This window comes from Macaca mulatta, chromosome X (genome assembly GCF_049350105.2).
Source record: "Macaca mulatta isolate MMU2019108-1 chromosome X, T2T-MMU8v2.0, whole genome shotgun sequence".
In the NCBI taxonomy this organism is placed as follows: domain Eukaryota; kingdom Metazoa; phylum Chordata; class Mammalia; order Primates; family Cercopithecidae; genus Macaca; species Macaca mulatta.
Window position 1 is genome coordinate 107,872,988 of NC_133426.1, and position 23,347 is coordinate 107,896,334.

The 23,347-nt window shown below is 42.1% G+C and overlaps 1 protein-coding gene and 1 long non-coding RNA gene across 38 annotated transcripts in view; one reads left to right on the plus strand and one right to left on the minus strand.

The window, feature by feature from the left end:
* Positions 1 to 23,347, minus strand: part of TRMT2B (tRNA methyltransferase 2 homolog B) — an 83,487-nt gene that overhangs the window by 23,464 nt on the left and 36,676 nt on the right. For 13 of the 37 annotated variants that reach the window (XM_015127806.3, XM_015127809.3, XM_077989193.1 and 10 more), the window contains one exon: positions 19,375 to 20,729. In XM_015127806.3, the coding sequence (XP_014983292.1) occupies positions 20,603 to 20,729 (127 nt within the window). In that variant the 3' untranslated portion in view covers positions 19,375 to 20,602. Of the gene's footprint in view, positions 1 to 19,374; positions 20,730 to 23,347 lie in introns of those variants that run through there. The other 24 variants (XR_013413001.1, XR_013413016.1, XR_013413011.1 and 21 more) reach the window with 6 other exon arrangements.
* LOC144338708 (uncharacterized) lies at positions 6,571 to 12,512 on the plus strand. The gene is made up of 2 exons (XR_013413026.1): positions 6,571 to 7,729; positions 11,269 to 12,512. It is a non-coding gene; the product is annotated as an uncharacterized LOC144338708 (long non-coding RNA).

Below are 23,347 nucleotides of genomic sequence, written 5' to 3' on the forward strand. Positions count from 1 at the left end.
CAAAAAGTTATTTAAATAACCTCCTCCCAATACAATCAGTGTACCCTTAATCATTTAAGAAAAAAAAAAAAAATCTCTTTTTGAGTGAATCTTAATTGTGTTGCTACAGGCTGTTAATATACTTTCCAAACCCCTTATCAAGCTGAGTGACCAGGCAATTTCCCCCAGTGAAGGCATGAATAACAGTGCCTACCTCAAAGGCCTGCTGTAAAGTTTAAAAGGGATGATACATAAAAAAATGTTTAGAATAGTGCCTGGCACATCCTAAGTAGGATATTAAATGTTAGCTACTATTATGTTGATTTATTTATTTATTTATTTATTTATTTATTTATTTATTTAGAGACGGAGTCTCGCTCCATCGCCCAGGCTGGAGTGCAGTGGCGCGATCTCAGCTCACTGCAAGCTCCGCCTCCCAGGTTCACGCCATTCTCCTGCCTCAGCCTCCCGAGTAGCTGGGACTACAGGCGCCCGCCACTGTGCCCGACTAATTTTTTGTATTTTTAGTAGAGATGGCGTTTCACCGTGTTAGCCAGAATGGTCTCGATCTCCTGACCTCGGGATCCGCTCGTCTGGGCCTCCCAAAGTGCTGGGATTACAGGCGTGAGCCACCGCGCCCGGCCTTATGTTGATTTAGGGAAGGAGCTCGGTGAGATCATTAGAAAGCTATAGTCCCCCTTCTGGGATAGGTATCCACTTTTCTGTAGAGAACAGCCCAAAGAGAGATGTCTTAGACTCTCAAGTACAAAGTGCATAGAGAATCTAGGGTAATTACAACCAATGTCTCCCATATTTTTGTCTTTGAGAATCCTAAATCTGCCAAAGAGGTTTTACAAATCTCTTTCTCAGTGGGGCAGCCCAGGAACCAAGAAATGGATACTCTCTTGAACCTGGAGGGCAAATTTTCTTAAAGGCAAGTGGTTGCCTTGGGGTTTTTTTTTTTTTTTCTGTTACACCATCGTATTTTACTCTTTCAAATGATGTATCACGAATATACATGATATGATTTGACTGTGTTCCCGTCCAAATCTTATCCTGAATCGTAGCTCCCATAATCCTCATGTCGTGGGAGGGACCTGGTGGGAGGTAATTGAATCATGGGGTGGGTTTTTCCCGTGCTGTTCTCATGATAGTAAATAAGTCTCAAAAGATCTGATGGTTTTATAAAGGGCAGTTCCGCAGCACACACTCTCTTGCCTGCAGTCATGTAAGATGTGCCTTTGCTCCTCCTTCACCTTCTGCCATGATTGTGAGGCCTCCCCAGACATGTGGAACTGTGAGTCCATTAAACCTCTTTTTTTTTTTTTTTTTTTTTTTTTTTTGAGATGGAGTCTCGTTCTGTCACCCAGGCTGGAGTACAGTGGCATGATCACAGCTCACTGCAACCTCTCCCTCCCGGGTTCAAGTGATTCTCCTGCCTCAGCCTCCCAAGTAGCTGGGACTACAAGTGTGTGCCACTACACCTGGCTAATTTTTGTATTTTTAGTAGAGACATGGTTTCACCATGTTGGCCAGGCTGGTCTTGAACTCCTGACCTCAGGTGATCCACCTGCCTCGGCCTCCCAAAGTGCTGGGATTACAGGTGTGAGCCACCGCACCCGGCCCTAAACCTCTTTTTCTTTATAAGTTACCCAGTGTTGGGTATTTCTTCATAGCAGTATGAAAATGGACTAATATAATACATTTACTCATAGGAGTCTTAGGAGCACATTTGGCTTTTTTTTCCCCCTTAAAATGGTTATAAATGAATTGCTCTCAGTATCTAAAATATTAAATGCTGCTTTTTAAAAATTGTATAAGTTTATTGCTGTCTCTTAACTCGTCACAGAAAAAAGATAGTTTATAGAGATAAGCTCTTTCGTAATTAAAAAAAGGACAATAATGGAAGGTAGTAGAAGATAATAAAAACTAAAATAGATACAAAATTCCATTTTTAAAATTGAAATGGAATAAGTTTATAAGGAAATATATTGTTATTAGCCTTTCAGCAAAATGGGCTAATGGAAAATAATTTTTCATTTTTGTCAGGATGAATTATTATATTGTTTTGACCTGTCAGTTCAAGTAAGGCTGCATTTTAGAGCTGGCATTTGGTTTATGAAGGTTCAAGTCTTCTGGGTTGCCTGATTAAAAGTTTTAGGAGAATAGATGTCACAGAAATAGACTTCTCAATGTTCAACATATAAAAAAGGTGATCTTTTCCTCTTTGTTTTATGGATGAGTAAACTAACATCCCCTCCCATTTCTTCCTCTCCCTCTCAATGGCTCAGACTGAATTCAATTTCTTTCTTTCGTTGTTTTTTTTTTTTAATTAAGCAAAATGAAATGCATACAGGGAGTTATAATGCAATAACACAGCCATTACCAAGCTTTGTAAAATGTTAACATTTTGATGTAATTTCTTTTTCTTATTTATTTTTATTTATTTTTTATTATACTTTAAGTTCTAGGGTACATGTGTACAACGTGCAGGTTTGTTACATATGTATACATGTGCCATGTTGGTGTGCTGCACCCATTAACTCGTCATTTACATTAGGTATATCTCCTAATGCTATCCCTACCCGCTCCTCCCTCCCCACAATAGGCCCCGGTGTGTGATGTTCCCCTTTCTGTGTCCAAGTGATCTCATTGTTCAATTCCCACCTATGAGTGGGGTTTTTTTTCTTTAGTTGTCAATGTATTGGTCGCTCTCCAGGACGTTTAGAATGTAGCTACCATCAGAGGCACTTGCAGCTTGAATGACCCTGGCCTATCACTCACTCATATGGCTCTGGGTATGTTTCTATCTTATCTTTCAGGGACAGACCTGGGCTTTCTGACTAGAGAATTCACTATGGATAAGTAGACAGGTCCTTCTGCTCTAAATGGTTTTCAACTCCTGCACTCCAGTCCTCACTCGCCATTCATGTGTTGTCTACCTGCCAGTAGCGCTCTGTCAGCAGAGTTGTTAAGCAATCTATGACCTCTGTAGGAAATGGGTCATATAGTTAGCACGCAGCAAAGGTTAAGAAAGAACAGTGGTAATTCAGGGTTGGAGCATGGAAACCAGTAGTAGCTAAATTAGTTATAAATCCCCCAGAGATTCAAGTGTTGGGTGTTTGGGCCATACCAGTTGTGTTTTTATTTTTGTTTAGTGGCAGGGTCTTGCTCTGTCACCCAGACTGTAGCGCAGTGCCACAATCATAGCTCGCTGCAACCTCGAACTCCTGGGCTTAAGCAATCCTCCGACCCTGGCATCCCAAAGTATTGAGATTACAGGTGTGAGCCACCGTGCCCAGCCCCAGCTGTGTTTTGAATATCGCTCTTCCCTCTCAATAATGTCTTCAAATCACTCATTTTCAAGGCAGTTGCTACTGGCAAGATGTAATAAGTGCACTTAACACAAGATCACTCTTCTCAGGAGAATCCTGCCAACTAGTATTCTTAACCATAAGATGGCCATGGCTGAGTTACGGGTCAAGCCTGAACTCGCTGCTTTGTTACTCAACCCTGTAAACCCTTTATTGGAGGACCAAACCTTAAATTTCTGACACGAAGGAGTACAGAGAATGAGAACTGTCACCCAACTTTCTAAGACTGAAACCATCCCCTCATCACACTGTATTTTCAATAGCTGCAACTAAAAGAACTATAGCCACGGCACCCCGGATCTGTGCCTTATTCCTTCAGCTGTAATAAAACATTCTCCCACTCCCCTTGCCTTTTTTCTCATGTCAAACTCTAGGGGAAACAAGGTGGCATTATTATCCAAGGCAGGAGAAGGTGGCAGATGCTTTCTGCTATTGGCACATAGATAATATCAGCTCAGGAGGAATGTACTTCCACCCCTGTGCCCAGTAAGTGCCAGGCTCCGGTCCAGGGAGCTGAGGTGGCTCTGCTGTTGGGTGATGGGAAAGCAATGTTAACAAAGCACTCAGGCTGTGCTGTGCACTGATGACTCAGGAATCCCACGCGATCCCACGCTCATGCTAGTCGCCACATCCAGGCACTAAAATAGACCTCTGGTGCTATGAGACAGCAGGCCTTTAGATCTGCTCAGAAAAATAAGCCCAGTCCTAACAACTGGCATGCTATTCAATACAATGGAATGTTACACAGTCATTAAAGATGGCAATTATGTGCACTGTGTGGGTGGAAACCAGAATGTGAAATAATGTTAAGTGAAAACAGCAGAATAGGAAAGAGCAGATACACATGCTGATCCTAACTATGTAAAGCATACATATAAGAGCACTTCTCTAAAGAACTTAAAATAATGAAGAGTTCTACAGTTCTTTTACATTCCATAGCCCCTACTCCAACACATTCTTAATATACATTTTTTTAAAGAAAATTGTCATGCTGATTACACTAGGTTACAAAGACACCTGCCTTCTAGCTAACACAGGAGTTAGCTCCACTGATAGTGTGGTTCAGGGACTAAAGGAGAACTGAATACTAAGGGGGCTGGTGCCCTGTCATTTGGAGCAATGTGGATGGAACTAGAGGCCATTATGTTAAATGAAATAAGCCAGACACACAAAGACAAATATCATATGTTCTCACTCACATGTGGGCGCTAACAAAGTTATCTCACAGAGGTAGAGAATAGAATGATAAATACCAGAGGCTGGGAAGGGTGGAGGGGAGAGCGGAGAAAGAGAGGTTGGTTAATCAATACAAACAAACAGTTATAATAGAAGGAATAAGTTCTAATGTCCAATAGCACAGTAGGGTGACTACAGTTAACAATAACTTATTGTATATTTAAAAACAGCTAGAACAGTTTAAACATTCCCAACAAAGAAAAAATATTTGAGGCAACAAATATCTCAGTTACCCTGATCTGATCATTACACATTGTATGCATATATTGAAACATCATATGTATCCAAAAAAATATGTGCAACTATTATGTATCAACAAAAATGGCCTGGATTGTTCCTCTTCCTCCCCTCGCCCCCTTATGTTCAGGGAACTCGCTCAAACACAATTACCATTTCAGGTTTGGCACTACAGTGAGAAATTCCTTCCTAACTCCAAGCCGACCAAATAAGTCTAAGATGGGAGATTAAGAAAATTTACATCAAGTTCTAGATCCTTGAGGAATCGCCATACTGTTTTCCATAATGGTTGAACTAGTTTACAATCCCACCAACAGTGTAAAAGTGTTCCTATTTCTCCACATCCTCTCCAGCACCTGTTGTTTCCTGACTTTTTAATGATCGCCATTCTAACTGGTGTGAGATGGTATCTCATTGTGGTTTTGATTTGCATTTCTCTGATGGCCAGTGATGATGAGCATTTTTTCATGTGTCTGTTGGCTGTATGAATGTCTTCTTTTGAGAAATGTCTGTTCATATCCTTTGCCCACTTTTTGATGGGGTTGTTTGTTTTTTTCTTGTAAATTTGTTTGAGTTCTTTGTAGGTTCTGGATATTAGCCCTTTGTCAGATGAGTAGATTGCAAAAATTTTCTCCCATTCTGTAGGTTGCCTGTTCACTCTGATGGTAGTTTCTTTTGCTGTGCAGAAGCTCTTTAGTTTAATGAGATCCCATTTGTCAATTTTGGCTTTTGCTGCCGTTGCTTTTGGTGTTTTAGACATGAAGTCTTTGCCCATGCCTATGTCCTGAATGGTACTACCTAGGTTTTCCTCTAGGATTTTTATGGTACTAGAACTTGATGTACCATATGACCCAGCCATCGCATTACTGGGTATATACCCAAAGGATTATAAATTATGCTGCTATAAAGACACATGCACACGTATGTTTATTGCAGCACTATTCACAATAGCAAAGACTTGGAATCAACCCAAATGTCCATCAGTGACAGATTGGATTAAGAAAATGTGGCACATATACACCATGGAATACTATGCAGCCATCAAAAAGGATGAGTTTGTGTCCTTTGTAGGGACATGGATGCAGCTGGAAACCATCATTCTTAGCAAACTATCACAAGAACAGAAAACCAAACACCGCATGTTCTCACTCATAGGTGGGAACTGAACAATGAGATCACTTGGACTTGGGAAGGGGAACATCACACACCGGGGCCTATCATGGGGAGGGGGGAGGGGGGAGAGATTGCACTGGGAGTTATACCTGATGTAAATGACGAGTTGATGGGTGCAGCACACCAACATGGCACAAGTATACATATGTAACAAACCTGCACGTTATGCACATGTACCCTACAACTTAAAGTATAATAATAATAAATAAATTAAAAAATATATTCCATTCTAAAAAAAAAAAAAAAAAAGAAAAAGAAAATTTACTTTTCCAGCCTGGGCAACATAGTGAGACCTCATCTCTACTAAAAATCAAAAATTAGCCAGGCATATTGACACGTGCCTGTAGTCCCAGCTACTCAGGAGGCTGAAACAAAAGGGTCACTTGAGCCCAGGAGGCTGAGGCTGCAGTGAGCTATAATCACAACGCTGCACCCAGCCTGGGCAACAGAGTGAGATGCTACTCAAAAAACAAACAAACAAAAAACCAAAAAATAACTTATATTTGAACCTCTTTTAGTCGGGCCACTGTGTTTTGAACTAGCCTTGCTTATATGGAAAGAAAGGAACTAGATTTTTTTTTTTTTGATAGGCTTCTAGAAGTTCCATATTTGTAAAAGAATTGTTACACGCTACCCCTCTTGTCACCTTGGCAGGGGTGGTACTTACAGTCAGTCAAACATCTAGCACATATCTGGGTATCTGAATGAGTAAAATTCTCTCCCTCGAGATGTAGTCTTAATACCTGACCAGACCTGGTTTTTCTAGAATTAGCTCTCAATTAGTATATTTAGTTTTCCAAAGACTATAGTTAGTTTCTTTTAACTTTGCATTTTGAAATAATTTTAGATTTACTCACGAGTTATAACTATAGTTCAGAAAGTTCATGTACACCCTTCACCCAGCTTCCCCTAATGGTAGCATCTCATCTTCCGGTACACTGATCAAAACTATCACACTAACATTAACATTAGCATCATACTAGTTACTAGACAATAGACTTTATTTAGACTTCAGTTTTTTTCACTAATGTTCTTTTTGTTGTTGTTCAAGATTTAATTCAGGATCCCATACAACATTTACAGATTGGTTAGTTAAAAAAAAAAAAAAATCCTACAAACAGGTTTCCTCTTAAGGAGCTGAAAGGGCAAGCTACTAGGTGTTCCAAACAATTTATGATCCTGAGCCACCCCACCCAGAAGGGAACTCCATCAATTCTGTACCAAAGTCCTTAATCCATGACACCTCATCACAGTTATTTTCAGAAAACATGTCTTACACTAGCACTTCTCACAGTAGTACAAAACGATTTGACAAGTAGGTTATTTTTAGCAACCAACATTATGAAGGTGACAAAATGAGAGATAGCCTTCTTAGTCTGCTTTCTATGCTTCGTTTTTCTTCAAATCATATAAACTTTTCACTAGAAGCTGTAATATTTGACTAAAACATAAATGCTGAGAAACACCCACACCAACAGGGAAGGGACTCTGCAACGTGTTTGGTTTGATTTGCCTAAAATTAATTATTGAAAACACAGAAAATTGGCCTGGTGCAGTGGCTCACACCTGTAGTCCCAGCACTTTGGGAAGCTGAAGCAGGGGGGATCACTTGAGGTCAGGAGTTTGAGATCAGTCAGCCAACATGGTGAAACCCCATCTCTACTAAAAATACAAAAATTAGCCGGGCGTGGTGGTGCATGCCTGTAATCCCAGCTACTGAGGAGGCTGAGGCAGGAGAATCACTTGAACCCGGGAGGCAGAGATTGCAGTAAGCCAGATCATGCAACTGCACTCTAGCCTGGGTGACAGAGTGAGACTCCATCTCAAAAAAAAAAAGAAAAGAAAAGAAAGAAAACTTACAGGAAACAAATTATTTTTGCCAGTTAATCTCAGTAATGGGAAGGGAAAGCAGGCCATGACATCCATGTATTTGTCAACAAATAATTGGATGATTAAGAATGACACCCATTAGGCCGGGCGCGGTGGCTCAAGCCTGTAATCCCAGCACTTTGGGAGGCCGAGACGGGCAGATCACAAGGTCAGGAGATCGAGACCATCCTGGCTAACACGGCGAAACCCCGTCTCTACTAAAAACACAAAAAATTAGCCGGGCGAGGTGGCGGCACCTGTGGTCCCAGCTACTCGGGAGGCTGAGGCAGGAGAATGGCGGGAACCCGGGAGGCGGAGCTTGCAGTGAGCTGAGATCTGGCCACTGCACTCCAGCCTGGGCGACAGAGCGAGACTCCGTCTCAAAAAAAAAAAAAAAAAAAAAAAAAAAAAGAATGACACCCATTACAAAATTAGCCGGGTGTGGTGGCACATGCCTGTAATCCCAGCTACTCAGGAGGCTAAGGCAGGAGAATCGCTTGAACCCAGGAGGCGGAGGTTGCAGTGAGCCGAGATGGTGCCACCGCACTCCAGCCTGGGTGACAGAGCGAGATTCCATCTCAAAAAGAAAAGAAAAAAGAATGACACCCATTTCACACATGCTATGTGCCAAGCAATTTGCAAAGTGTTTTATATATACATAGACTGTTTCACTAAATTGGTCACAGCAATATCCATGAGATAAGTGCTATTATTATCCTTATTTTACACGGAGAGGGGTATAAAAAGAGCGTTTGAGAGGTCAAGTAACTTGTTCTAGATCACAGAGCATATAAGTGATAGAGTCAGGATTCAGGCCAGGTCAGCCTGACTCCAAAACTGCTCTGCTTGACCAGTATGCTATATCGCCTATGTAAGCACCTGCCATATTTCAGACACTGTGCTAGGTGTTACATATACAACAGTGACCAAGATATAGCACCTGTCCTCTTAAACCTTACAGTCTAGTTGGAGGAGACAGACTACTAAACAGCTTAGTATAGCCTTCTCTTCTTTGATATTCCTTGGCTTGGTTATGTATAAAGGTAATCAGTAAAGGCAAATGGTAAATACCAATATCCTGAAATACTTCAATTCCTTTTGTAGGTCCTCAGAGCAAAGGCCTCTCCCCTCCATGTATCATGAATGTCCCTAACAGTTACAAATGGACATGAGGATATTTACATGTTCCTTCATTGTGTGGCTCTGGGTCACATGTGGGCACTGCCACCCTGCTTAGTCTCCTTTGAAGAGAGACAATGAGAAACATAATGTGGAAATACATGTATTAATGAAATAGAATCATCTGATGGAAAATTTTTAAGTGTCAGACATAATAGCTGTATTTCATTTCAATTGTCCTTTTGCACTTACATTAATTGGCAAGTACTAAGGGAGCTTCATGACTGCACTTCATGGGCATGCCATTTTGAAATATATTCCTTAGGAAAGTGACAATGATTCCCCTGTAAGCTATAAATTTCCAATATGATTGTGAAGATAAAGGGTTGGGAGACTTACATCTCAACAAATGACAATCATTTTCTCCCTTCCAGCCCAAAAACAATCAAAGGGCATTATCTAATACCATCATACTGTGCTTCTCAATGCTGGCTGCATATGGGAATCACCGGGGAAATTTTACTATTACCAACGCCTACGTCCCACCTCCAGCAATTGTGATGATTCAGTTGGTCTGGGCATGGTCCGCACTTGGAAGTTTGGAAAGATCCCTGGGAGATTTTAATACACATACAAGTTTGGGAACCACAGCCCTAATCAGAGGATCATAACCCTGATTGACTGCAAATTAGAATCACCTTAGGGATCTTTTAAAAATTCAGATACTTCGGCCACACCCCAGACCAATTAAATCAGAATCTCTGGAGGATCAAACCCCAGGAACTAGGAAGTGTTTTAAAAAGCTCCCTCAGGTGATTCCAATGATGTGCAGCCAAGGCTGGAAACCACCATAGTAGGTGAAACTCCAAATCTGAAAGGGCAATGACAAAATTTGCACTCATTGGTTCAGCAACTCTAAGATGAGCCTAATGGAAAGAAGCCCATTCTAGAAGGGCAGTGGGAAGCAGACTGAGGATAACTGTCCTACTTTAATATTAAAATGAGCTCACTTTTCTCTCACATGTATGAGAGTTAATTTTTTTTTTTTTTTTTTAAGACGAAGTTTCGCTCTTGTTGCCCAGGCTAGAGTGCAATAGCACGATCTCGGCTCACTGCAACCTCCACCTCCTGGGTTCAAGTGATTCTCCTGCATCAGCCTCCTGAGTAGCTGGGATTACAGGTGCCCACCACCGTGCCCAGCTAATTTTTTGTATTTTTAGTAGAGATGGGGTTTCACCATGTTGGCCAGGCTGGTCTGGAACTTCTGACCTCAGGTGATCCACCTGCCTTGGCCTCCCAAAGTGCTGGGATTATAGGCGTGAGCCACCGCACCCAGCCTGAGAGTTAATTTTATTAACTTAGGCTAGGAATTATAATCTTTCGCTAGGATTACTAGTAACTGATGATACCTAAGCCCTACTTTCTACCATACCCCCCAAAATAATGGCAGAAGGAATGAGAAAGGAGTGCTTTAAAGAAATAAAAGCCTTTGCAAAGGACTGCAAACCAGTGCTCAGAACAGCTGGGTAGGTCTAGAAGAGTAGCAAGCAGAAAGACAAGCTATCTGGCCTATGTATTACCCGACTACTGTAGTTACATTTTATCTGCAACCTGGTGTGCACTTTTACTCATCACACCAAACACTGGACTTAGAGACCAAAAATTCAAAGTGATTCTCATCCTTGGCGACACACGAGTCATCTGGAGAGCTTTTAAAATAACGATGCTAGGGCTACTCCCAAAATGAATTAAATCAGAATGTGAAGGGATGACACCCAGGAACTTGTTTTTGAAGGTCTCCAGGTAATATGCAACCAAGGCTGAGAATAGTTGCTCTGAGTCATTCGTTCCTAAACTTGAATGCACACTAGAATCACCTGAAAGACATATTAAATTAGATTGCCCTAGCCCCAGCGTTTCTGATTCAGTTGGTGGAGAGCCCAAATGTGTGCATTTCTAACAAGTTTCCAGGTGATGCCAAAGCTGCTGGTCCAGGGATCACACTTAGACAGGTAAAACTCGACTACTGGTTCACAACCTTGACTGCATACTAGAATCACCGGGCAGGGTGGACAGTAATTTTTAAAAGACTTATGACTAAGACCCTCCCCAAACCAATTAAATTGGAATCTCTGGGGCCCAGTCATCAATATTTTTTATATATTTTTGAGACTGGGCCACACACTGTTACCTAGGATGGAGTGCAGTGGTACAATCGTGGCTTACTGGAGCCCCAACCTCCCAGGCCCAAGTAATCCTCCCGCCTCAGCCTCCTGAGTAGCTGGGACTACAGGCACACACCACCACGCCCGGAATTTTTTTTTTTATAGAGATGGAGGTCTCACTATGTTGCCCAGGCTGGTCTCAAACTCCTGAATGCAAGCAGTCCTCCCACCTCAGCCTCCCAAAGTGCTGGGATTACAGGTGTGAGTCACTGTACCCAGCCCAGATCTTGGTTTCTAAACACCATTCTACACTGAAAGGAACCAGGGCTCATTGGAAATGGCTGGTTCCAGGACTGGGGCAAGGAAAATGTAAAGTGACCCTGGGAATCTTGTGCCAGAATCTAAGGAAGTGCTCAAATACTAATGGAGGCATGTTAAGTTACATGAGAGCCAGCTGAAGGGACTCCCACTGGCCAAACTGTAGAAAATTTGAGCATCAAAAGGAAGATAATTGAATTGAACTTAAAACACGGAATTCAAATAAGAAAATCACTGAATCAAGTGATGTTAAAAAAAAAAAAAAAAGTGGGGGAAAACAACTTTGCCACTATTGTGCCGGACCACTGTCAACTCCAATTTGGACAGAACCGGGTTCAAGAGGCCGAAGAACAGATCCAGAGACAGCAAACAAGACATGGTGCTTTTTTGTTTGTTTGTTTTTGTTTTAACTGGGGACTTACATTCAGGGAAGAGTCCAGTGGTGATGGGCTGGACGGAACTGCAACCATGTGCAAAAGCATGGGGTTTATATAGCATTTTCACTTAACCCTCCCCCTAACAACCTGCACCTGGCAACCCTCATTTAAACCAAAACAAAGGGCCTCAATTCCTCATATGGCCTGCATTTCATGGGACAGGCCAGGACCTCAGATGTTCCTCACAGATAAGAAATGGATCTCTGGGTTCCCTAGCTGGAAACTCCCTATCGCATTCAAGTGCATCTGCCATACAGGGCCATTCTCAGGATATGCTTCAGTTATTGCTATCAGGTGCATTTACCATATAGTCACCATAGTAATTATTAGGAAGCAATTATTATACTAATTTCTTGCTCTAAAAATTGGTATTAAAGGGGAAAGACTTAGGTCTTTACCTGGCTTTTTTGGAGGAACTCTAGTTCATACCCTTGACATAGGGAAAAGCTCATTTTTATAAAAGAGTGACAGCTGGCTGGGTGCGGTGGCTCACGCCTGTAATCCCAGAAATTTGGGAGGCCGAGGTAGGTGGATAACCTGTGGTCAGGAGTTCAACACCAGCATGGCCAACATGGTGAAATCCCGTCTCTACTAAAAATACAAAATTAGCTGGGCCTGGTGGCAGGTGCATGTAATCTCAGCTACTTGGGAGGCTGAGGCAGGAGAATTGCTTGAACCCGAGAGGCAGAGGTTGCAGTGAGCCGAGATCGTGCCATTGCACTCCAGCCTGGGCAATAAGAGCAAAACTCCGTCTCCAAAAAAAAAAAAAAAGTGACAGTTAATAAACACAGATTGATTGACAGAATTAGGAAATCATGGCTTTTCAATCCCCAATTAAACTATTAATTTACCATCAGTGGGTACACAAAAATAAAATAAAATAAAGAGAAAGTAATTATGTTGTTGAGACAGGGTCTTGCTCTGCCACCCAGGCTGGAGTGCAGTGACACGATCTGATCATGGCTTACTGCAGCCTCTACCTCTCAGGCTCAAGCTAATCTCCTACCTCAGACCCCCACGTAGCTAAAAATACAAGTGTATGCCACCATGCCAAGTTTTCTTTTTTTTTTTTTGATAGAGACCTGGTCTCACCATGTTCCCCGGGCTGTTCTCAAACTCCTGTACTCAAGAAATCCTCCTGCTTCAGCCTCCCAAAGTGCTGGGATTACACAGGTGTGAGCTACCGCATCTGACCAAAATAAATTAAAAAATTAAAAAATATTAAATGACTGAGTCAGGAAACAATAATCAATGGATGCTAAAATCTTTAGGGAAGAGGTTGTTGGGAAACAGGATAGTCACATGGCATTAGAGTGACATCCAATAGCTTTTTTTTTTTTTGAAATGGAGTTTCGCTTTTGTTGCCCAGGCTGGAGTGCAATAGCACAATCTCAGCTCACTGCAACTGCCGCCTCCTGGGTTCAAGCGATTCTCCTGCATCAGCCTCCCGAGTAGCTGGGATTACAGGCGTGCACCACCACACCCAGCTAATTTTTGTATTTTTAGTAGAGATGAGGTTTCACCATGTTGGCCAGGCTGGTCTTGAACTTCTGACATCAGGTGATCCACCTGCCTCAGCCTCCCAGAGTGCTGGGATTACAGGCGTGAGCCACTGCACCTGGCCAACTCCCACAGATTTCTTATTAATTACAAAGAAGAAAATTACATGGAGAGTTCTGAGGGCCATCAACTTAACCATCACCTTTACTACAAGTGAACAACTGAAATAATGTACCTCCTAATGGGATGCAACATGATGTACATACCAACACTTTAAGTTTTGGGGCTTTTTTTTTTTTTTTTTTTGAGACAGGATCTTGCTGTGTCACCCAGGCTGGAGTGCAGTGGCACCATCATGGTTCACTGCAGCCTCAACCTCCTGGGCTCAAGCAATCCTCCCACCTCAGCCTCCTAAATACCTGGGGCTACAGACATGCACCAGCACGTCCAGCTAGCTGTTCAATTTTGGATTTTTTTGAGACAGGGTCTTGCTCTGTCATGCAGGCTGGAATACAGTGGTAAAACCATGGCTCACTGCAGCCTCCACCTCCCAGGCTCAAGCAATCCTCCTGCCTCAACCTCCAAAAGTAGCTGGAACTACATGTGTGCACCACTGTGCCTGGCTAATTTTTTTTTGTTTTTTGTGGAGATAGGGTTTTGCCATATTGCCTAGGTTGGAGAAAAAGATTTTAAAACTTTCCTTCATGACACTGTTTCTGAAAAAAAAAAAAAAGAAAAGAAAAACTTTAAAAACTGATATAAAACCCTTTCACACAGAAAAAAACATATTTTGGTTCTCAAGATTTGGTTCTCTATGTTACCAAGGCTGAGGATGGTCTTGAACTCCTGGGCCTAAGTGATCCTCCTGCCTCCACCTGAGCCACTGCCCACAGATCACTTAAGTATTCTTGTCAAAAATGTGTTTTTGTTTCTTTGTTTTTTTGAGACAGAGTTTCGCTCTTGTTGCCCAGGCTACAGTGCAATGGCACAACCTCCGCCTCCCGGGTTCAAGTGATTCTCCTGCCTCAGCCTCCCGAATAGCTGGGATTACAGGCATGTGCTACCACGCCCAGCTAATTTTGTATTTTTAGTAGAGATGGAGTTTCTCCATGTTGGTCAGGCTGATCTCAAACTCCTGATCTCAGGTGATCCACCTGCCTCAGCCTCCCAAAGTGCTGGGATTACAGACGTGAGCCACCATGCCCGGCCATCAAAAATGTTTTAATGTGAGTCTAATCAAGCCACTAGACCTAACTTCAAGTTTACAAGAAATTTAGGTCAAGAAAAAGTTAAACATGAACACAAGTAAACAAAACATCCTGGTTTACCCAGGACTGAGGAGTTTCTCAGGATGTAAGATCAGTGTTCGACCTAGGAGAGTCCTAGACAAACCAGGACAGTTGGTCACCTTAAAATCAGACAAATCCATAATGTGGAACAGACCTGGTCTCTAAAAAGTCAGTGCCTTGGGTAAAAAAAAAAAAAAAAAAAAAAAGTGAGGAGATCATTCTACATTGAGAGAGACTAAAGAGGCCAGACATGGAGGCTCATGCCTGTAATCCCAGTACTCTGGGAGGCCGAGGTAGGTGCATCACTTGAGGTCACGAGTTCAAGACCAGCCTAGCCAACATGGTGAAACCCCATCTCTACTAAAAATACAAAAATTAGCCGGGTGTGGTGGCACATACCTGTAATCCCAGCTACTCAGAAGGCTGAGGCAGGAGAATCACTTGAACTCAGGAGGTAGAGGTTGCAGTGAGCTGAGATTGTGCCACTGCACTCCAGCCTGGGCTATGACAGAGCAAGACCATCTCCCAAAAAAAAGAAAGATACTAAAGAGACACAGACACAACCACCAAATGTAACATGTGAATTGGCCATAAAAAACATTTTGGGGACAGTTGGGGCAATTGAATGTAAAGCAGTTGTACCTTGCCAGACCACAGATGTAAATGAACAATGTCGCTAAGTCAATACACTGTTTAATTCAGGTGCCTTTTTTTTTTTTTTAAGACTTTTTTGATAAAGAATGTGATACTCTGGCACTTTGGGAGGCTGAGACAGGCAGATAACTTTAGGTCAGTAGTTTAAGACCAGCCTGGCCAACATGGTGAAACCCCATCTCTACTAAAAATACAAAAAAAAATTAGCCAGGCATGATGGCGCATGCCTATAATCCCAGCTACATGGGAGGCTGAGGCATAAGAATTTCTTGAGCCCAGGAGGCAGAGGTTGCAGTGAACCAAGATTGCGCCACTGCACTCCAGCCTGGGTGACAGAGCAAGACTCTCACTCAAAATAAAAAAAGAAAGAAAAGAAAAAGAAAAAAAGAAAAAGAAAAAGAAGAAAGAAAGAAAGAAAGAAAGAAAGAAAGAAAGAAAGAAAGAAAGAAAGAAAGAAAGAAAGAAAGAAAGAAAGGAAAGGAAAGGAAAGGAAAGGAAAGGAAAAGGAAAAGGAAAAGGAAAAGGAAAAGGAAAAGGAAAAGGAAAAGGAAAAGGAAAAGGAAAAGGAAAAGGAAAAGGAAAGAAAAAGAAAAAGAATGCAGGCCAGGTGCAGTGGCTCACGCCTGTAATCCCAGCACTTTAGGAGGCCGAGGTGGGTGGATCACCTGAGGTCAGGAGTTCAAGACCAGCCTGGCCAACATGGTGAAACCCCATCTCTACTAAAAATACAAAAATCAGCCCGGTGTGATAGCACGCACCTGTAATCCCAGCTTCTCAGGAGGCTGAGGCAGGAGAAACGACTTGAACCCAGGAGGTGGAGGCTGCAGTGAGCTGAGATCGTGCTGCTGCACTCCAGCCTGGGTGACAGAGTAAGACTCCATCTTAAAAAAAAAAAAAAAAGAAAAAGAAAAAGAATGTGGTACTATGATATATACTTTGGTATAAACTCCTTATCTCCCTGTGAAACATCAGGCAGTCTCCAGATCACACCTCAAGAAGCACTGGACTACATTAGATGACATTAGTGAAGATTAGTGAGGTACTGCTAATTTTCTTAGTTGAACTCATAATATTATGGTTATGTAGAAAAATGTCCTTATGCTTAGAAGATAGATGTATAAGGTATACACGTATCTGTATACCTTATACAGATAGATGAGGTATCTTCATCTAAAGATGAAGAGTTGGCCGGGCACGGTGGCTCATGCCTGTAATCCCAGCACTTTGGGAGGCCAGGCTGGGAGGATTGCTTGAGCCCAAGAGTTTCAGACCAGCCGGAGCAAGATGGTGAGATCTCATCACTATAGAAAAATTTAAAAATAGCCAGGCATGGTGGCAAACACGTGTAGTCCCAGCTACTTGGGAGGCTGAGATAGGAGGATCCCTTGAGCCCAGGAGTTCAAGGTGGCAGTGAGCCATGATAGTGCTACTGCACTACAGCCTGGGTAACAAAGCAAGACCCTGTCTTAACAACAACAACAAAAAATATGACTCACTGAAGACTCAGATGATTTTTAGCATTTTTAAAGCAATAAAGTACATTTTAATTGAGGTACATACACTGGTTTTTTAGATGTAATGATATTGTACACTTAATAGACTATAGTATAAGCAATGTTTATATGCACTGGGAAACCATAAAATTCATGTTACTTGCTTTATTGAGATATTCACTATGTTGTGGCAATCTGGAACCAAACCCGCAATATCTCTGAGGGTATAACCATAAACAAGTAACAAAATTATGAGGAAGTTGATTTTCCATAGCCAATCCTATATTTATTCATTAAATATTCCTTCAGGGAGGAATATTTAAGTTAAAAACAGAAAGGTGAGTAGAGTTAAGTCAGAAGAGTTAGGGAAAAGAATACTCCAAGCTGAGGAAACAGAATGTGAAAAGGACCAGAATGAAAGAACTTTCTACTTTTCAGGGAAAGGAATCCAATATATCTAGATAAATGGAGTTCTTCAGATTATGAAGTGGCCTTTGAGCTTCATCAATAATGTTGGACTTTATTTTAAAAGCAATAGGAAGTTGGCTGGGTGCAGTGGCTCACGCCTGTAATCCCAGCATTTTGGGAGGCCGAGGCAGGTGGATCATTTGAGGTCAGCAGTTCGAGACCAGCCTGGTCAACAAGGTGAAACCCTGTCTCTACTAAAAATACAGAAAAAAAAAAAAGAAAAAAAGAGCCAGGCATGATGGCACGCACCTGTTATCCCAGCTACTTGGGAGGCTGAGGCACGAGAATCGCTTGAACCCAGGAGGCGGAGGTTGCAGTGAGCTGAGATTGCACCACTGCACTCTAGCCTGGGTGACAGACTGAGACCCTGTCTCAAAATAACTAACTAAATAAAATAAAAGCAACAGGAAGCCAATGACAGATTTTAAGTAATGGAGAAACATGAGATTTGCATTTTTTCTTAAGAGATAGGATCTTGCTATATTGTCCAGGCTGGTCTTGAACTCCTGGGTTCAAGAAATCCTCCAGCCTCAGCCTCCACAGTAGCTGGTATTTCAGGTGTGTGCCATGGTGCTAGAATGAACTGGGGCAAGAGTGAATACAAGCAGCAACAGTTGGGAAGATGACTATTGCAGCAATAATCTGGAGAGAGATGATGGAAGCCTGCAGGGATGGCGAGTTTGTGAAAAATTGGATGGGTCCAATAGTACAGGAGAAGGACTCAGAAGTCATTCCCAGGCTCTGGCTTGGGTGACTGAGTAAATTGTTATATTCATAAAGACTGAGAATAGAGGAGGAAGAACATGTTTAGGGGAAAGATGGAAAGCATTCGACATTAGATTATTGAGTTTGAAGAATCTAGAAGATACCCAAGAGGAAGTTACCTTATAGGTAGTTGGATACAGGAATGAAAAGGAACTCTGTTTTCTGGCTTAAGTGATTGATAGAGATGGTATTGCCATTTGCTGATATAGGGAATAAATGGGAAAAAATGCTTTTTTGAAAATTTCAGTTATAAAAATAATATAACTCATTGCATAAAATTAAAAAATAAGGAAATGAAAAAATTTATGCGACTACCATAAACCAACACTTTGGGAGGCCGAGGCAGGTGGATCACCTGAGGTCAAGAGTTCGAGGCCAGTCTGACCAACATGGTGAAACCCCGTCTCTACTAAAAATACAAAAATTAGCTGGGCATGGCAGCGGGCACCTGTAATCCCAGCTACTCAGGAGGCTGAGGCAGGGGAATCGCTTGATCTGGGAGGCGGAGGTTGCAGTGAGCTGAGATCACGCCACTGCACTCCATCCTGTGTGACAGAGTGAGGCTCCATCTCAAAAAATAAAAATAAAATAAATCTTTCTGGCTGCTCCTCCTTGGGCTAGATAATTCTTAGAGATAGCAAGGGTTCAGCTGGAAGAGTTCTTTGATATACAAACTAACCAATTCAGAGCTATATTGCCTCTATCTGGCACGGACACCCCAAGAGACAACATTCCAGTGTCCTAATCACCCCATGGCCAGGTACCAGACAACTAGGGAGCACCCCTATACCTTATTCAAAGTAGCCAATCCTAAACTGTTCACTCTGCCCTGCATTGCCTTTCCCAAGGAAACTCAAGTAACAGCAGTGGCCTAAACCTTCCCCTCTTCTGTCTTCTGCCTCCTGCCTACTCTGGTGTATTTCCCATGTAGCCCTATGTGGCATAATATGTCTCCTGTCTCTAGGACCTGTGAGCATAATAGACTTCATTTTCCTGAGCCTCTCCTGTGTCTCCTCTTCTGGCTATACCTGACCCACCATCTAAAAAAAGAACAGAAAACATTATATAGTAGGTTTAACAGCCATATTTTTCTAAGAAGGAGGCTTCTCTAGAATGTTTGATTGAGAAGAATTAAAAATACCAGTTAACCAGATATCACTTTGTGAATCAGACAACGCTTACTAAGTTACACATCCTTAGGCCTTTAGATTATCAAAACATAATCTAAATTGTTGGGCAAGTACCTAAGAACAATTCCAGAGTTGATGAAATCATGGACTAGAGAATGTTAAATATAGTCAGTTTTCAATATCCAGTTTATTATGCTATATTAGATTTTGGAGCTTTTGCCTCCACACTACACAGCACAGTTATAGGTATTCAGTCTCTTTGAAAATCTCCTTTCCCTTAGGGTCTCTCCAATAACCAATTCTTCCTCCATTGGTGAGAGTTAATTGGTGCTATTGCTCCTAGGGACAACTACATTTTCTTTTCTTTTTTTTGAGATGGTGTCTTGCTCTGTCACCCAGGCTGGAGTGCAGTGGCGTGATTTCGGCTCACTGCAACCCCCACCTCCCAGGTTCAAGCAATTATCCTGCCTCAGCCTCCCAAATAGCTGGGATTACAGGTGCCCACCACCAGTGATAACTACATTTTCAAGGGGCATTCGAGATGCCTTAAAACCAAGAAAACCCGAAAGAATTAATCTCATCTAATGATCAGTCACCCGGTATTCACTTCATGGCTTACTCTCCTTTAAAAAACCTCGACTGTGTCTGGTTTTAATCCTTAACTACCTCATGAATCCAGAAGTCTTAGAAATATCTAAAAATTGTAGCATCTCTGAGCAAATGCACAGGCTCCAGTCAATGTAAAATTATTACCAGCTGCTAAAAAAAGGTCATTTGTCCACACCATAAGCAGAATCAAATGGAGGAGACAAGACTATAAACTAAAACCAAGGCTGACAGCAATAGGAAGAAACAGTAAAGAACCAGGAGTGGGGGGTGGTCAAACCCAAGCAAACGGGCATGATTGAAAGGGAATCTGAAAACTAAGGTTAAGTCTGCCTTGAGAGGGTGCGGTGGCTCACGCTTATAATCCCAGTACTTTGGGAGGCCAAGGCGGATGGATCACTTGAGGTCAGGAGTTTGGGACCAGCCTGGCCAACATGGTAAAACCCCGTCTCTACTAAAAATACAAAAATTAGCCAGGCATGGTGGCACGCACCTGTAATCCTAGCTACTGGGGAAGCTGAGGCACGAGAATCACTTGAACCCGAGAGGCGGAGGTTGCAGTGAGCCAAGATCATGCCACAACACTCAGCCTGGGCAAGAATGAGACTCCATCTCAAAAAAAAAAAAAGTCTGCCTCAGACCAGAGGCCTACTACATTCTTCCTATTCACAAACCAAAGGTTGGTTTCCACTGTAATGCTCCCGGGGTCTGCAATGTAGCAATATGCCAAACCTGAAAGTTTCTGAAACTTCAGCCTTAACAAATAGCCTGCAGTCTTCTAGGAGGCTGCTTATCGAGTGAAGAGGAGCACCAGCTCACAGTGTGGGGTGTGGGGGAACAAATCCACAGGGACAGCTTGCTGTAGGACAAAGGGCTCGCCTAAGTGCTTCTTAGCAGAGTCTGGAGGACAGCACAGCCTGCAGAAACAGAACATAGCATCAGTTCCCAGGAATAAAAGGAAGAACCCACAGGAATACAATTGCTTAAAATAGAGGCCCTTCCACTGTGTTCCCACAGGCCCCCTGTGTTTCTCTTATACAGCATTTATCTTATTTAATATAACTGTTTTTCTTCACCATCTTCCTTACTGAAGTATAATCTTTTTAAGGGTAGAAATGAAGTAAACACTGCTTAATATTCATTTCTGTGTTCCCAGTATGTGACACAGAATAAGGGTTCAACACATATTTGGTTGGAGCTGAAAAGCCTGTATGTTTATAAGGCCTTAAGATACATAATCACCAAACTGTTCTAAAAAGGGTTGTAACCACTTTACATCCAAACCAGCAAAGTAGAAGAGTATTTGTTTGCCTGGATAACATTCAATACAGTCATGCATCACTTAACAATGGGGGTACATTCTGAAAATTGCATTGTTAGGCAATTTCTTCATTGTGTGAACATAATAGAGCATACTTATACATACCTAGATGACAGAGCCTACTACACATCTAGGCTATACGCTATAGCCTATTTCTCCTCAGCTACAAATCTGTACAGCATGTTACTGTACTGAATACTGTAGACAACTGTAACACAGTGGTAAGTATTTATGTATCTAAACATTAAAAAGTACTGTAAAAATATAGTAGAAAAACTGGTCAACCTGGACAGCATTGTGAGACTCCATCTCTACAAAATTTTAATTTTAACTGATTTTAAAATTAGTTGGGTGTGGTAGTACATGCCTGTATTTCTAGCTACTCTGGGGGCTGAGGCCAGAGGATCACTTGAAACCAGGAATTCAATACCAGCCTGGGCAGCATAGCGAGACTCTGTCTTTACCAAAAAATAAAAAATAAATAAACTAAGGTCCAGACATGCTGGCTCATGCCTGAAATCCCAGCACTTTGGAAGGCTGAGATGAGAGGATTGCTTGAGCTCAGGAGTTCGAGACCAGCTGGGGCCACATGACAAAACGCTGTCTCTACAAAAAACACAAAAACTAGCTGGGCATGGTGGCTCACACCTGTAGTGCCAGCTACTCAGGAGGCTGAGGCGGGAAGATGGCTTAAGCCCAGGAGATAGAGGTTGCAGTGAGCTGAGATCACACCACTGTACTCTAGCCTGGGACAGGATCATCAATATCACTGTTTTGTACCTCCACATCTCGTCCCACTAGAAGGTCTTCAGGGGCAATAACATACATGGAGCTGTTATCTCCTATGATAACAATGCCTTCTTCTGGAATACCTCCTGAAGGATCTGCCTGAGGCTGTTTTACAGTTAACTTTAAAAAAATAAGTAGAAGGACTATCTGCTAAAATAATAAAAGTACAGTATAGTAAGTATATAAACCAGTAACACAGTCATTTATTATCAAGTATTATGTACTACAGATAACTACACGTACTTAATTTTATAAGTGGTGATGCTGGTGTAAACAAACCTACTGACAGCACAATAAATTTGTTTACACCAGCATGACCACAAACATGTAAGTAACCCATGTGCTAAAACGTTACAACAGCTATGATGTCACTAGGCCATAGGAATTTTTCAGCTCCATTATAATTTTTTTTTTTTTTTTTTGGATACGGAGTCTTGCTCTATCACCCAGGCTGGAGTGCAGTGGCACAATCTTGTCTCATTGCAACCTCCGCCTCCTGGATTCAAGCGATTCTCCTGCCTCAGTCTCCCAAATAGCTGGGATTACAGGCACGCATGACCACCACACCCGGCTAATTTTTGTATTTTAGTAGAGATGGGGTTTCACTATGTTGGCCAGGCTGGTCTTAAACTCCTGACCTCAAGTGACCCTCCCGCCTCAGCCTTCTGAAGTGCTGGGATTACAGGCGTGAGCCATCCTGCCCGGTCAGCTCCATTATAATCTTATGGGACCAACATCATATATGCAGTCCATTGTTGACTGAAATGTTATTATGTGACACAAGACTGTAGTTTAGATAGCATTGTCCCATTATAATCAAAAACACAACAAAAATATTCCCTATCACATCTACAATGGAACATTTTCTTATCTAATATAATAAGCAAAAGGAAATGAGTATTAGAAGGAGAGGGACAGAATTATTTTTATACATGGTGATCATATGGTCAGCTGCCACAACAATGTGAGAACCAACTAAAAAATGAATAAAACTAATAATAGAGTAAGGTAGCTGTACACCAGATTGGCAATAACTAATTGGAAAATGTCATGAAGGCTGAGCATGATGGCTCACACCTGTAATCCTAACACTCCCCGGTTCAAGCGATTCTCCTGTCTCAACCTCCCAAGTAGCTGGGATTACAGGCACACAAACCATGCCTGGCTAATTTTCTGTATTTTTATAGTAGACATGGGGTTTCACTGCGTTGCCCAGGCTAGTCTTGAACTCCTGAGCTCAGGCAATCCACCCATCTTGGCCTCCTAAAGTGCTAGGATTACAGGTGTGAGCCACCACACCCGGCTGACACATTCTTAAATTTTGCACCCAAACTAAGTACTTGACTTGCCTCATTCCTGACCCAGCCCTGTAATTGAGTCTTGAAGGTGGTATTTTTTTTTTTTTTTGGTTTCTGTTTCTTTACA